General features: G+C 42.9%; 1 protein-coding gene across 3 annotated transcripts in view; it reads left to right on the forward strand.

Moving 5' to 3' along the window:
• fras1 (Fraser extracellular matrix complex subunit 1) overlaps nucleotides 1-14,354 on the forward strand; it is a 236,035-nt gene that overhangs the window by 166,522 nt on the left and 55,159 nt on the right. For 2 of the 3 annotated variants that reach the window (XM_072387285.1, XM_072387281.1), the window contains exons 28-30: nucleotides 2,561-2,884; nucleotides 10,212-10,374; nucleotides 10,533-10,711. In XM_072387285.1, the coding sequence (XP_072243386.1) occupies nucleotides 2,561-2,884; nucleotides 10,212-10,374; nucleotides 10,533-10,711 (666 nt within the window). The remainder of the gene's footprint in view (nucleotides 1-2,560; nucleotides 2,885-10,211; nucleotides 10,375-10,532; nucleotides 10,712-14,354) is intronic. The other variant, XM_072387284.1, reaches the window with a different exon arrangement.

Below are 14,354 nucleotides of genomic sequence, written 5' to 3' on the forward strand. Positions count from 1 at the left end.
GATGATCCCAAACAAAGCAACAAATCTTCACCAAAACAGCTGTAAAAAAAAAAGAATCAAGATCTTAAAATGGTCCTGTCAGAGTCCAGACCTCAGCCTGACTGAAATGCTGTGAAGGGACCTAAAGAGAGCTGTGCAGAAACCAATGCTGCAAATGCCAATGAACTGAAACAACACTGTAAAGAAGAGTGGACCGTGGATTCTGCGTTTTGGCCTAAAAAAAAAAAAAGAGAAAATCTTGGGTTTTTTTTTCATTTGATGTTGTATTTACCTACTTTTATGACTTGGTCGTGAGGATTTTTTTGTCCTTTAAAAAAAACATAGAAGTGAAAGACAGACAGACTACTGTGGACTGCAGACTACATTATTTAAATCAAGAGAAAGACCATTTGTGCTTATGCAGCCCTCCGTGTATCACTAAAAGTTAAGAATAAATTGGTCATTTAAATTCCCATCTGATCCTGAGGCACTCGCGCCTGAGATTGTTATATTCTCAGAAATTAAAGCTCTGAGCTCCAGACAGACCTTCTCTTTACTGAAAAGAGTGGCTGCAGTTTCTGATAGTTCAGCATCTGCTGGTGGCATTTCTACAAAAGTGGCCTCATACAAATCGTGCTTTTACAGCTGCGTTTTCATTGGAAGTGAATATTCCAGACCTTTAAACTTTTTCTGATTATATCTTTTGCTGTAAGCGCCTTCTGTTCTGATCTTCTGCCTTTTATTGATTATTTTTTTTCATATCAGTTTTCTAGCTATCTCTGTCAGTTTTTACCATAGCTCCAGGTAATCGACAGCACAATTGTCTGTTCTTCCAAGAGCCGCAGATAAAAGGCACTGTTAGAAACCAACAGGCTTACAGCCAGACTAGGGTGAAATCGACTTGGAAAGCACTTCCATTCTGCCCAATGAAGTCCATCCAGCCCGACCACAGCAAGAGAAATACGACAAAACCACATGAAACTGCAAAAATAAACTGCTGCAAAAGCCCTGAGGGCCCCGTGGGTGAAACAGCTCCCCCCCAAATGTGAACCTCACTTCTCATTTACAGGATAAAAGGTTAGCCCTCCCACCTGAGTCTGCATGTGTTTGTTTTCATTTGCCTCGGGGGGATTTCTGTCGTTGCCTTTACAGAGCTAGCGTGCCGTAGCACAATTTTAAAGCCCCTGCACACCTACTGTCAGCCACCACCAGTATATTTAAAAAGGTTTTGTTTCATTGTGCGGATTGGAGTAGTGACAACATGGGAGCGAGGTGGGCGCCAAGGACTAAGTCCTCTGTCTGACAGCTGACTGACACCTGAAGATATCTGAAGGGACTGCAGATAACAACAGATTGCTTCTTCAGTGTTTCTCAGCTTGTTAACAGTTCTGTGTCCAGGAATTTGAGTCAGAGGTCACTTTGGATCAAATCCTTGCTGGGCGAGTGTGCCTGGATGACTTTCCATTCTTCTCCTGAAGCTGCCCACTGTAGCAGCAAAAAGCTGGAGCCCAGGCAGCCGCCCACTATGGCAGCAGATTGAACACACGCTGCATCAATTGAGGACCACAGCAGACTGACATCTCTGCAGCAATTTCTTTTCTTTCTCTTTTCTTCTTTTTTTTTTTTTTTTTTACAATCTAGCGTTGACTTTTTGAACGTCTTCCTTGAAAAACACATTTTGTTCTGAAAAGGATCTTTCACTTGAGCACTTCCTGAATGAACCCCACGGGGTAAAACACGCACACGCTTAAGTTTGAGAGACTAAGAGATGGAGAAAAATGTCAGGAAAGGTTTTTCAGAAACCTTTTTGTGTTTTTTACTTTTCTCCTTAACCTAACTGAATATTTTGTCTACAAAGAGAAAAATATGCTGTAAGAGGCTGAAATTAAGAGCTTGAGGGAGAGGTAATTCTCAGTAGATTTGTAACTTTGAAGTCTTATTTTTTTTATATGAAAGTACAAAAAGAGTAGAGTTAAAGTTCTAATAACTTTTGTCTTTTATAAAGAAAGAACTGGACCGACTTTTGTTTTCTAAATAACACCCCCCTTCAGCACTTTCAATCCTCCATCAAGTGTAAACAAGAAGGCAGTAATGCAGAGAGAGGTAGACGCATGGTGAGCTCTGGATAAAGTCGCACCTTGTCTCACAGCAGCAGACCTCCGGGTTCTCTCGACTGGGGTTGCAAGATGAAGCTTTTTGCCAGCTGCAAAAAGACTTCAGGTACTGCTGAGAGCAGCTTAATGACTTGCCCTGCTTTAGCTCCTGCATACCTTCATCTTCATGTCCCTGAACAGCAGGTCACTGCAGCCCCATGCTGCGAATGAATGCATCATCTGACAGGTTTAGAATGTTTAAGGGAAGCTGCTGTCTTCATGCTGTGCTCTTAGCCAGCTATTGACAGTGTAAAGATACTCTGGTCCATCATCAAACACATATATATATATATGACATACCTTAAGTGCTCGTTGCTAGAATATAAAATCAGTTGAAATCAAATCTGCCTTTGCGACACCTTTCAGTTTATAATGAAAGCTCTCTCTTTTGCTCACCCTCTAATCTTGTTTGTTAAAATTATTTCCAGCCTCCGAGAGTGGTGACACTCGCTCCTTTACTTGTGGAGGGTCGTGGCGGCCTGGCAACAATCACCAAGTCAATCCTGCACATCGACGATCCTGATAACCCGGCCGATGTCCTGGTCATGGTCCTTGAACCGCCTCGTCATGGCCGGCTGACCCGTCTCCATGGTGACCGTGGTCTTAGTAAATTCAAGCTGGAGGACCTGTCACGGGGACAGATTCAGTACATTCACGACAGCTCTGAGGGGGCCGAGGATGGAGTGGTACTGCAGGTTAATGACGGCCACAGCTACAAGAACATCCTGCTGCAAGTCCAAATCAGTCAGAAGGTATGACACACAGAGGGGGGGCGGGGGCGGGAGATACAGGCCTCATGCTGAGGTGGATCATGTGGAGTTTCACAGCACATCTTTCATGGAGTCAGTCTGGGATTCAATTATTTAAAGAGACTATATTGAACAGTAATGTTTAAAGGTTTGGATTGTTGTGATATCTCGTGGTTCAAATTGCAACCAGCTGAATACTCCCAAACTACTGTATGGTGGTTACTCTATGGTGGTTTTAATTTGCCTTTTCTGGGCTGCTGTAGAAACTAGAAGGGATGACCTCAGTTCCCTGTCGATACAAAGGTAACATGTCCTGCATCATCACATGTTAATCTCCATACATGATGGCATTTATGTGCCACATTTTACCATGTGCATCTGAGCAACCTTCTTACACATATCCTACAAGTTTAACACTGTTTTTTGGGTGGTGGGGGGGGACTCTGACAGCTCTGACAACGTTTTGCATCACGTGCATCTGCCCATAATTACAGAAAATATGCTGATATTAGCACAAGAAGGCAATTAAACACGTCAAGACAAGGGCAAACGGAATAAAGCTGTGCATTACTGCATTACGTTTGGATGATAGCGGAGGCTTAACATCCAGCATGGTCTGGGTGTATCTGAGGGATGCTGTCGTTGCTGCGGGCGGGTGCGCCTGCAGTTATAAAACAAATAAACGATTATTAGTCTAAAATATTGAAATATGTTTGATATGATATTAATAGCCTATAATATTGAAATATTACAGTTTTTAGATGATACGCCATGTTTGTAGTCAAGCTGTGATTTGCAGCTAAAATTCTGCCACAGGAAAGTTAGAGCCCTGTCTGTGTCACATTAACAAACTGTAAAACTCTATCTGAATGTCTGAATAAGTGTTGCAAATATTTCTTAGATGCATGTAGAATTTGACATTTGATATGTTACCTCCTGACAGGCTGACATAAGGCTGTCATCTAACATTTTGACACGCATTCCACTCCTCTAAACCGCTTTAATTGCATCAACTTAAGTATTCATCCCTTTGCATCCGCCTGACGTGTTCCCACAAAATGTTCTGTTGACTTGAGCCCTGAAAGGGGTTTCCTGGAGGCACAGACTGATCCTCATAGCTTCACCGCTAAAGGAGAAAAAAAGCAGGGTCAGCCTTTAAAACAGCGCCTGCCATCCCTCCTCTGTCATCACTTCTGGTGAGCTTTTTCATGAGGGCCCAATTATCTTAGCAAGCGTTGACCACTGTGACTGAATCAGAGGGAAGGGGTTTAGGGGGATGTTTGGCATAAGAGAAACTTTGCAACTTGCTAGATTGTTAAATTTGCAAATACACGTAAACTCGGACAAAGAACACATGGTATGAGACAGCTATACAGACAGCCAGCTGATTCGTGTGTGTTTGGGTAGTCTTTGCACAGGTAAAAACATTTGAGGCAGTTTTGTCTCTTTGTTAGTAGCAGCTGGGTTACTTCATACCATATTTTCAAAGATACGAGGAGCAGAGGAACCTTGACCCCACTGTTTCTGCTTACACAGTGGCACAGTTTTGATGGGCATCTCTGTTTGTCTGGCTCTGTGCAGTCTGAGCGCTTCAGGCTTAACTCCTCTGCCTCCTCTCCTGTAAATGCATAACATCCCACACGCACTCACACATCGCTGTAAAGTGTCCTCATGCTGCAGTCTGTCATGCATTGGGCCGGATGGACAAGGTGATGGGGAGCTTATGGAATGCCTTGGATTTGTGTCGTGGGCTTTTGGATGAGTCCCAGTGGCATCATTAACCTGCTTCCTGCTTGTTGCCTCCTGTTTGATCTACACGACATCATACAGACATGTAATCACAGAGTAAGGACATATAGGAAGCTAAATGCTGCTGAGGTGTTGCCTCGTGTCACTGGTGTGCAGGAAAAAAACAAAGAAGGGAGATTAGTTTTTATATAACTGCACACAACTTCAGTGTGTTTATTCTGAGATCAGTACTGAAACATGCCTCCACGGATCATGCATTTTAATGTTGAGTATAAAAGTCAGAAAACACGGTGACACACTCAGACTTTTCTCTTACTTTTTTTTCTCAAGCGACGAGCAAGTGAGGATCAACATTTAAGCTTTAACAGAAGATGAGGTGACAAGTCTGAAGCCAAAGAGGGATGTCCCTGCTCTGATGGCATTTTGTAGCTCATTTCACCATCTATAAGATAGTGATCTCTCTTATTAGACAGCTTTGCTGCGAGGTGCACGTGGTTGTGAAAGAGAACAAGCTCGTATGACTGAGTTTATTCAGCAGGGTGTCATAAGTGCCTTGAATGCAGTTTGGGTGGTCATGGGTCGTCAGTGGAGGTCAATGAGTTGTAAAGTGCCATACGACACAGCATTCTGGACCATATCTGAGGCCCTTTGTGTGACGAACGCAGGAATCAAGACGAGAGATAACTGCACCAGACGTTTGGTGGATTAGGGCTGGTGTGTCGTCTTTTTAGTTTATGCCAGTATGTTTTCAAATGAAATATAAAATCAGACAATAGATAGTTTAACATGCACACACTCTAAAGACTATATATAGAAACTATTACAATGTGCTAGACAAACACTGTCCCCGGTAAAGCCGTGCCTGTGTGAATATTTGTTTCAGCCTCACTTAGAATTTCTCCTCATTGTTGACCTAACTTGTGTTAAATGTAGCGACATGCTGCATGAACTCTGGCAGCTTCCTTTTAAAGAGAGTTGCCCGAACAGTGCAAGCTCCAGATGTCTTTCCCACACCTCTGCAGACCAGCCACAGGTGTGAGCTGCTGTGTAAGTCCTCTTACATGTGAACTCAACCGAAACCTTCAAGACATTAAAGCCATTGCCATGTTAAAGCTAAAAATCTGTACGACTGGTTGTGAATCTGTTTTGCTTTGAAAAGCATCAACTGTAACTATATCTGACACCAAAAGCAAGCAACTTTGGGGTGACTTTAAGATGCAGCTTCTGAATTCTGAAATCTACATAGCTTTGTTCTTCAAACCCTGCAAGACTTCAGGGCACATTCAAGTACACCTTGACAACTTTGAATTAAATGGCTGTGCTAGTTGTTTAAAATAGCAAAATGTATTCATGGAAGTAAATCCATCTGTAGTTTCACTCTCTTATTACCCCTGTACTTCCTGCATTGCCTTTCTGTGTAGAAATACAGATGTATAATTTATGGCCATATTTCCCAGGTATGTGACCTGATTTTTCTTTTGTCTGAAGCAGCGTGACTGACCCGCCGACGCATCACAGTCATAGAAGGATAACTAGTCATCTGTCATGATATCCAGTTCTTTTGTAGCCCTGGTTGAAGTGATAGATCAAGAGGCAAACTTTATATGGTGATGGATAGACTGACCTACAGCTGGCTGTGAGAGAGGTCTGTCTGTTGGTGATGTTGTTTGATGTGGATGTCTCCAAGAGATGAGCAGGGATTTGTGCAGAGACCGTGGGTTCATCTGACGGGAGTCACCAGTTAAATTGATAAAAGCAGCCATGTGAGCAGGAAAGTGAATACAGATGTGCAAAGTTCTAAGTTGAATTTCTCTCTGCTGTACTGTGTGCAGCAAAGAACAGCTTGATTGTTTCGTGTAGTTTTCTCAAGTGTCATCGGAGCTCTGGATGTTTAAAGTCAAATTGAAGTTTCATTGTACGGATCTGCCAAAACGCTGAGTCGCCTCATACAGTTTTAACAGTCTCAAAGCATCCAGGTGGGAAAGATAACTTAGAAACCGCACGTGAATGTTGAACTTGTTCATGATAAAATAGGAGAAATGGTTTGGAATGGGTCAGTTAAAGATGAAAAAATGAAGGGCAGTAAACCCTCTCAAAGACTTCATGAACCTTGACTGCTCTCACAAAGCTCAGAAATAAACCCAGACCGATTATTAACTGTCCCTGAACTTTAACAGACGTAAGCCAGTGAGGCCTCAGTTTTCAGAGTGTGGCTCTCTGTGGCAGTCTCTGTAATTCCGAGCCCACCATCCAGGCAGCAACAGCGAGTGTCGATGCCAGGCCGTGTCGGTACAATAGGCTCTCTGAAAGCTGGATTTCTGAGCTCTAAAGCAGGAGGCTAATCAGGGCCATAATGAACCTCTGATGGATGGACTTTGTCTTGATGAGGCCTGAGCTCTGAGCTGAGTGGGAGCACCGCAGAATAGGAAGCAGGACCCTTGGCTTTCAATTATTGTCTCAGGGAGAAGTCTTTGAGCCTTTCAAAGACCCCTGGCTCCTCTGTTCCCCAGCAGAAATGGAAGCGATCTTTCTGATCCCACATCCAGCTTTGGAGAAGTAATGACTTGGCTCTGTTGTCAAGGAGACGATTGAGTCATTATACCTGACATTACACCCGTCTTCTGCTGCATACTTATCTTTATGCTTGCTGAAACAAATCACTATTTGTTCATTTTTTGTTAACGATTCATCATCTTCCAAGTCCAAGATAAGACGTAGGGATATAAGTCTTTCTACTCAGTTTCATATTTCACATCATTCTCCTTAGTGAATAATGTTCCAACGAGCATAAACTGAAATGCAGTTTAAAGATAAAACATAAAATCTACAATGCCAACTGTTTACCTCCCGTAGATAGTTTTTAGGCCTCTTCCTGTTTTTTGTCACTTTTCCAGATTCCCTTTTTTTTAAGGACATGCAGATCAGGAATATCAGGAAGAATGTATGTAGAAATGTTATTTATTTATTCATTTAAAGGCCGGAAAAGTTTCGCTGTTTTGTTGCTGCTAAGTTCAGTCTGGAAGTAGTCGGCAGGGGGAATTGGGACTTGATTCAGTGTAGCAGTAATGAATAATGTCACTGCAAGTCTCAAAAGTTCTAAGTGAAGGACAAGTCCAACTAAGCTGAGGAGGAAAATGTCATAGTATCATAGTCACAAATGTAGGTCTAACTGTAACATGCTGTATTTCTACAGGTGGAAGTAAAATCTTTTTTCATTTCAAATCATTTTTCGGTCACTTATTACTTAATTTTGACTTGTTAATTGGAGTTGAACTTTAAATCTTGTGTACTTACAGCATGCCTTAAATGAACAGATCTCCCTGTCATAAGAGATCAGTTGCAGTCATGTACACCCTTTTTTCAATTCTAAGGATTTACATATCAGGACTATCTTCAATCATTTTCTTGTCCTCACTCGGCCATATGAATGATTGGATGATTTCATCCCTCCATCCAACCATTTTCTGTACCTGCTTAATCCAACTCAGAGTCACAGGGGGCTGGAGCCTGTCCCAGCTGTCGTTGGGTGAGAGGCGGGGTGCATCCTGGACGGGTCGGCAGTCCATCACAGGGCCACACAGAGACGAACGAGACCAACAACTACACACACGCTCACACTCAGTCCTAGGGACAATCTAGAGTCCCACATATACCTGAGATGCATGTTTTTGGGTGGTGGGAGGAGGAAAACATAACCTACGCAACCACATTCAAACTCCACACAGAGAGGCTCCAGCTGGGATCTGAACCAGGAGTCCTCTCTCTGTGAGGCATTAACGGCGCTAACCACACGCCGCCGTGCAGCTGTCTTGCATGTTTTCCACTTATTTTTCTCACTGTAGAGTGATGGATTCTAAAAAGTTTGGAAATGGCCCTATAACCCTTCCCAAGTTGATGGGCAGCAGCAGCAATTGCCTCCCTCAGATCATTGCTGAGGATCAGTTGTTTATCTGAAGTTGCATTTACCCACATCTCTAATGTAATGAGGAGCAGATGATTCATTTTATGTCCTGATAAATGAAATCTTACGTTGATTCCTGTTTCTAATGTGCAGTATTCAAGTTTCGTCCCCCAGATGTTTATTGCACATCTGCAGAGTTTTTTCTAGACCCCAGTCCATTCTAAATGCATCAAGCAAACTTGTTTTCTTCCACCCCCACTTGTCCAAAACAGAGACAATTGCATGAGCATTTCACTTGCTTTGCACCTGTTTGAAGGAGATTAAACTGTTTAATGGCACAACACAAATCCCACATGAAGAAGCTCATTAGATTTTCGGTAATTAGAAAATTACCGAAGAGGCTACAGCTGCATATCAGAAGTAGTTCTGGGAAAAACTTTGCAAGATTGTAAACCCAACCAGGACCCTCTGGCCTGCTGCATGGTGAAGAATGTGCTGCTTTTGGCTTTGAATGTCCTTGAGAGTTGTTGGTGTTCATCCTGAGAGTGTGATAATCTCCAGGACGATGTGGTCCTGTGAGTTAACAGCCTGCCATGCTGACTTATGTGTTTTCTCTTCCTCGACTGCTTGTCTGCGATTCTTTGCCTTCTGCTGTTGCTTCGCTGAAATAGTGTGATTTGGATCAGCCAAGCAGCAGGCAGGAGAGCCACAGATGGTCAGTGTGTTGTTATCTGCAAACACAGACTGCCACACATGTACCACACACTCAGTCTCACACCTATTCGCTCTTTTGTATGTGTTGCTGCTACTGATTGTAGCAAATGGTAAACTCTCAGCGTGTGTGAGCCTCTGTGTTTGTGTGTACAGCCGAAAACTTTAAGAAGAACTCTGTTAAGACCTTTGAATTGTTTTGTCTGAGGAGAATGAAATCATTCACATTATAGTTCTGTAACCACTTTCCATCTCATGTTATTCATTATAAAGATTTACTGCCGAGTCAGCAACTACAGCACAGAGTCAAGTACTCTTGGTGATTTTAAACTTTAATAGCTAGTTTCTTTGTTTTTTTAATAACTCTGTTATGGCTTTGTAAATGTTTTAAATGTCCCGTGGAGAAGGAATTTTAATATCAGTGAGATTAGTTAAAATCCAAAACATTTGGATGTTATTTTGACACATTTTAAGTTAAGTTCATGGACAAAACTTGTCATACTTGTTTTTATTTAGAAGCGAGTTGGCACTGTGAGTTAAAGGTCTCGTTTCTAAACTTCTGTGACAGTAGTAGGTGTTTGCTGAAGTAGCCTTGAGCGTCACTGAGTCATCCACCATTTCTGTGTGCCCTCAACATCAGGTTCTCGTCTCTCTTCTCCAGGAAGGAGAACTTTACCCTGGATCGATGCAGCGTCACAAAAATAACTTTGAACACGTAGTTGCGTAGACTGAACCTTCAGTAATACCTGTCAATAGAGCTGAGGTTACAACGGACCCAAGGAAAACAAAGACCAATCAATAAAATAAGATAAAACAGCAAGTTTAAGTGATTTTCATTGCATTTTATCTCATGTAGAAATGTCTGTTCTTATTATTCCTGCATTTTGCAAGAAAATGTGTAGTACATGGAAGATGTAGCTTGATCAAAGTACCTGCCGTCTGATCCTCGTGTGTTTCTGGGTCTGACAGGAGTCTCTGGGCTCTCCTCACATGCTGTCCCGACCACTGACTTGGGTGAAGGAGGGAGGCATGGTGCAACTGGACAAGAAATACCTGCAGACAGACTATAAGGGAGTCAGCACTGATGACATTGTCTACACGATTCTTGCCTCAGACGGGCAACCTAAATATGGTATGAACTCATTCACTTTGAGAACATGCTGTTTTAAATGTCAAAGATGTTGATATTCAAGCCCTAATTTTCATAGCATGGGATGAAATGTTAGTTGATTTTTCTAAAAGGTATAATAACTTCATGAACATTCGATCACCTCCAACCTGTCTGTGCAGGCGAGGTGGTGCTGGTGTCCATGCCAGCTGACAGCCCAGCAGAAGGGTGGCATCCCTCCCTAATGGACGACCAAGGTTTTACTCCCACAACTTCTTTCACCCAGCAGGATGTCAATGACGGCACAGTCTGGTACCACCACTTTGGCATGGGAAGCCACAGCGACTCCTTCCTGTTCCAGGTCAGAATTGGTTCTTTCTACACAAAGCTGTGTAACATGATTCAGTCCAAAACAGTGATGCACTATATAGTATACTATAGTCTATATATTAAACTGAGTATATCCTACTGACAAGAGCCATAGCCATAAGAGAATACTAATGTGTAGATTCTCCATCGTCCAGGTCATGCTGAGTGCTTGAACAGAAGGCAACTGGACTTGTTTCACCTCTCAGGTGGTGAATGGGAAAATAACCTCCTCTTAAATGCCAAGTTGTTGCCCCCATTCATTGCACAGTATTTGTTAACTTCTCTTATTTCCTTAGTACCTGCTGCGGCTGTGTTTTTCCCTAGTTAAACAGCTTGCACATAAACACATTATTCTGTTGCTTTACAGCCCAATTCTGATGCTCATATGTCCACTTTAGGTTCTTTTGACAGTGTACAGGGGGCAGCCTGGACTCTGGAGTCTGTAGCTATGCAGCAAGTTGCAATGTGTTCCAACATCTCTCCATCTCTCAACTTAACATTTGCTCATCAATCAGCATGTGATCTCTTTGACCCTTTCCCTGTTTTATTAGCTGGGTTTCCATTCACTAGCAAAGCAAATTTGAAGCATCCATCCATCCATCCATCCATCATCTGCCGCTTCTCCGGGGATCGGGTCGTGGGGGCAGCAGCTTGAGAAGAGAAGCCCAGACGTCCCTGTCCCCGGCCACTTCCTCCAGCTTTTCCGAACGCCGAGGCGTTCCCAGGCCAGCCGAGAGACATAGTCTCTCCGACGTGTCCTGGTTCTTCCCCGGGGATCATATGGACCTGTGTCCAGGGCAGCCCACCAGAGGTGGCAGGACACCTCGAAGCACATGGTGCTTAAATATCTGTGACAACAGTATCATGGCAGCACTGTCCACTTTATCCATTGTGGGATTAATTGACCCCTTTGCCTTGTATTATTTTAGGCCCAAATCCATTTTGTTAAACATTGCTTGTTTCACCGAAAAACAGAGGACACTTGCCTTCATACTAACAACTGAATGAGCTCGTCTTAATGGGGTCTGACAGCTGTGGTGCATGGAGAAGTCAGTGTGGGACATGTCTTGTGTAAGGAGGGAAGGAGCCCCACTCCGGACTAATTATAGGTTTATCAAGGAATGATTTTGAGCAGTTTTATTTTAAAATGGCTTGCAGTGCAAGAGCACAACCTTCAGAGAGACGATCAGCCCTGCAGAGATGGGCTTATTGCCTCCTGCTCGGAATAGACGGACAGCGAGAACAAGTTTATCTTCTATTTTTCTTGGTTATCAGGATGATAGTTTCTGCCCATGACCGACTGCCAGAAAATGGAGCAATCTTGATGACGCCAGCGCCATGCTGAAGAAGCATGAGATTTTAAACTCTGTGTGCTCAGAGTGGTCACATAGAAGGGGCAGAGTGTTCTGACAAAAGATGGTGGGCCAATGTCGTGACAGCCATACTGTGGCTGACTCTTACAAAACTGCGATAAAGTAAAAAAAAACGTAAATTGTCTTTTGAATTTCTGTGTGATTCATTGATGACATAATCATAAAACCCCATCTCACAGTTTGGACTTTTGATAAAGACTTCTGAATGATCATACCTGTCTTTTGACACTGGTTGTGGGTTTCTGCTCTCTGTCTTTGACATTATCAGCAGCATGGTATTAAAAGTTAGTTTCACTGGAACGGTTTGCACTTAACATCCCTCAATAAAGAGAAATTACAACTACTGTAAAGCTCGTGTACCAGACATCAGAGACTGCTGACTTAACTTGGGACAGTGCCTGGAAGTCTTTACGCTATTAGCTTGAGTCACACTGAATTCCTTATAGTTTAATCCAATATAAAATATGCTGAGAAATCACTAGGTCCCAACGCTGTCCCTGACAACAAATTGCTTGACATTTTGAAATGGGAAACTGCATGGCCTGATGGCCCTGAGAAGTGCAGTGTTTATACACAGGAAAATGACAAATCCTGTGTAGTTTGAGGAGAGGAAGCCTAATGATACAGGAGCAGAGCTTTTGCATTTAGGGTGCTGCAGGGATTATGCTGCCTCTGGAATGTCCTGGGGTCCTTCAAGGCTGCGATCCCCTTGATATATTGAAAATCCATCCATGTTTTTTCCTGATTGGTAAGATCAACTGCTTTATCATCCCAGCTCAGGGGCTTGGGCCTACGTACAGATTCGGGGTGAGTACTGCTTTCTCTCCTGCACAGACGTGCACACGCGTTGCATAGAAAGCCATGTAATCAAACTATAGCACACTTGTGCCATCAGGGGACGCACCAGAGGTGCGGCGGTAGTCGCCTGCCAATCGGAGGGTCGGTGGTTCGGCTGCCCACGGCCAACATGTCGAAGGGTCCTTGGGCAAACACTGAACCACACGTTGCCTACTGATGTGTCCATTGGTGTATGAATGTATGTGAATGCGTGGAGGAAAGCAGCCTAAGACGTGCTGTATGAGTGTGTGAGTGAATGGGTGAATGTGGTATGTAGTGTAAAAGTGCTTTGAGTGGTCAGCGAGACCATGAAAGTGCTATACAAGCCACTTATCATATCAATTGTTTGGGAGTGGTCTTCACATACAGTCTTGTCTTTTAGTTTCAGTGTGGAATTCTATGTTTTTTTTTTACCATATATATATATAAATATAAAATCCAGTATGGTATTTATGTTGAATCAAAGCTATAGCATAACCAGTAATTTACTGCAGCAACACCACCTTCAATAAATCCAGCTGACTGCATCAACTCTCATGACAGCACATTACTTGTGATTGGTGGCGCTGACTCCAGGCTTCATGCTGCTGTTACATTACTTCTGACTGACAGAGCCGACCAAAAGTTCTTGAACTTTCTTTCCCCAAGATGCAGCTGGTGTGACAGGAACAAGCAGCAGTAAAATAAGTAAATTGGGACAAAAATTGGATTCGGAATGAACAAGCGTTGCCTCTGCTGTTGCATGCGAGTTTGATGTAAAAGGAGAAATAAAGAGCTGCTGGGGCAGAACTAGAACTTTTATTCAAGGGAAGACACCAGTGGGGATTAAACTTATCTAACAGCTTCTCCATCACTTATCAGCAATTCAATTAACATAATGTTAGCTTCTAATTTAAATCCTAAGCTGCTTTATAAGCCTTTAAAAGTACTGAGGTCAGAAGCCAAAGTCTGAGCTTTTAAAAAAGAGACTGAAAAGAAGTGAAAGCTTGAGAAATGCTTTTTTTTTCTTACTGTTGAGCAGGGGTAGCTATTAGTGCTCAGAAAAAAAGACAGGAAACCTAACAAGGACCTCTGGAGTGTGAATTATCGCTCTTGTGAATGTCCTGAACTTTTATAGCACCTTTTAACCTCAGTAGTTCAATAAAGTGCTTTACAGTGTTTTTTCTGGTCTGTCAGGACAAAGGCAGAAGTAGAGTGTAGCTGTTGTAGCATCATAAAACTTTAATGCTGGAGGTCATATATGGAAGTGTGCAGCTTGGTGGATGGCACCTCTGACCTTTTGCCTGTCAACTGTCAGGAGCGCTTTCTTTTAACAAAGGTGGCAATCTTTCCCTCACACTGGAGACCGACTAAGCAATGACTAAATCATGTTGCTGTCGACCTTGTGTGGTTTATTGCCTCATTTTATTGCAGTTAGGTCATCCA

The sequence above is a fragment of the Leuresthes tenuis genome, unplaced genomic scaffold (assembly GCF_036924035.1).
Source record: "Leuresthes tenuis unplaced genomic scaffold, fLeuTen1.0.hap1 SCAF_6, whole genome shotgun sequence".
In the NCBI taxonomy this organism is placed as follows: domain Eukaryota; kingdom Metazoa; phylum Chordata; class Actinopteri; order Atheriniformes; family Atherinopsidae; genus Leuresthes; species Leuresthes tenuis.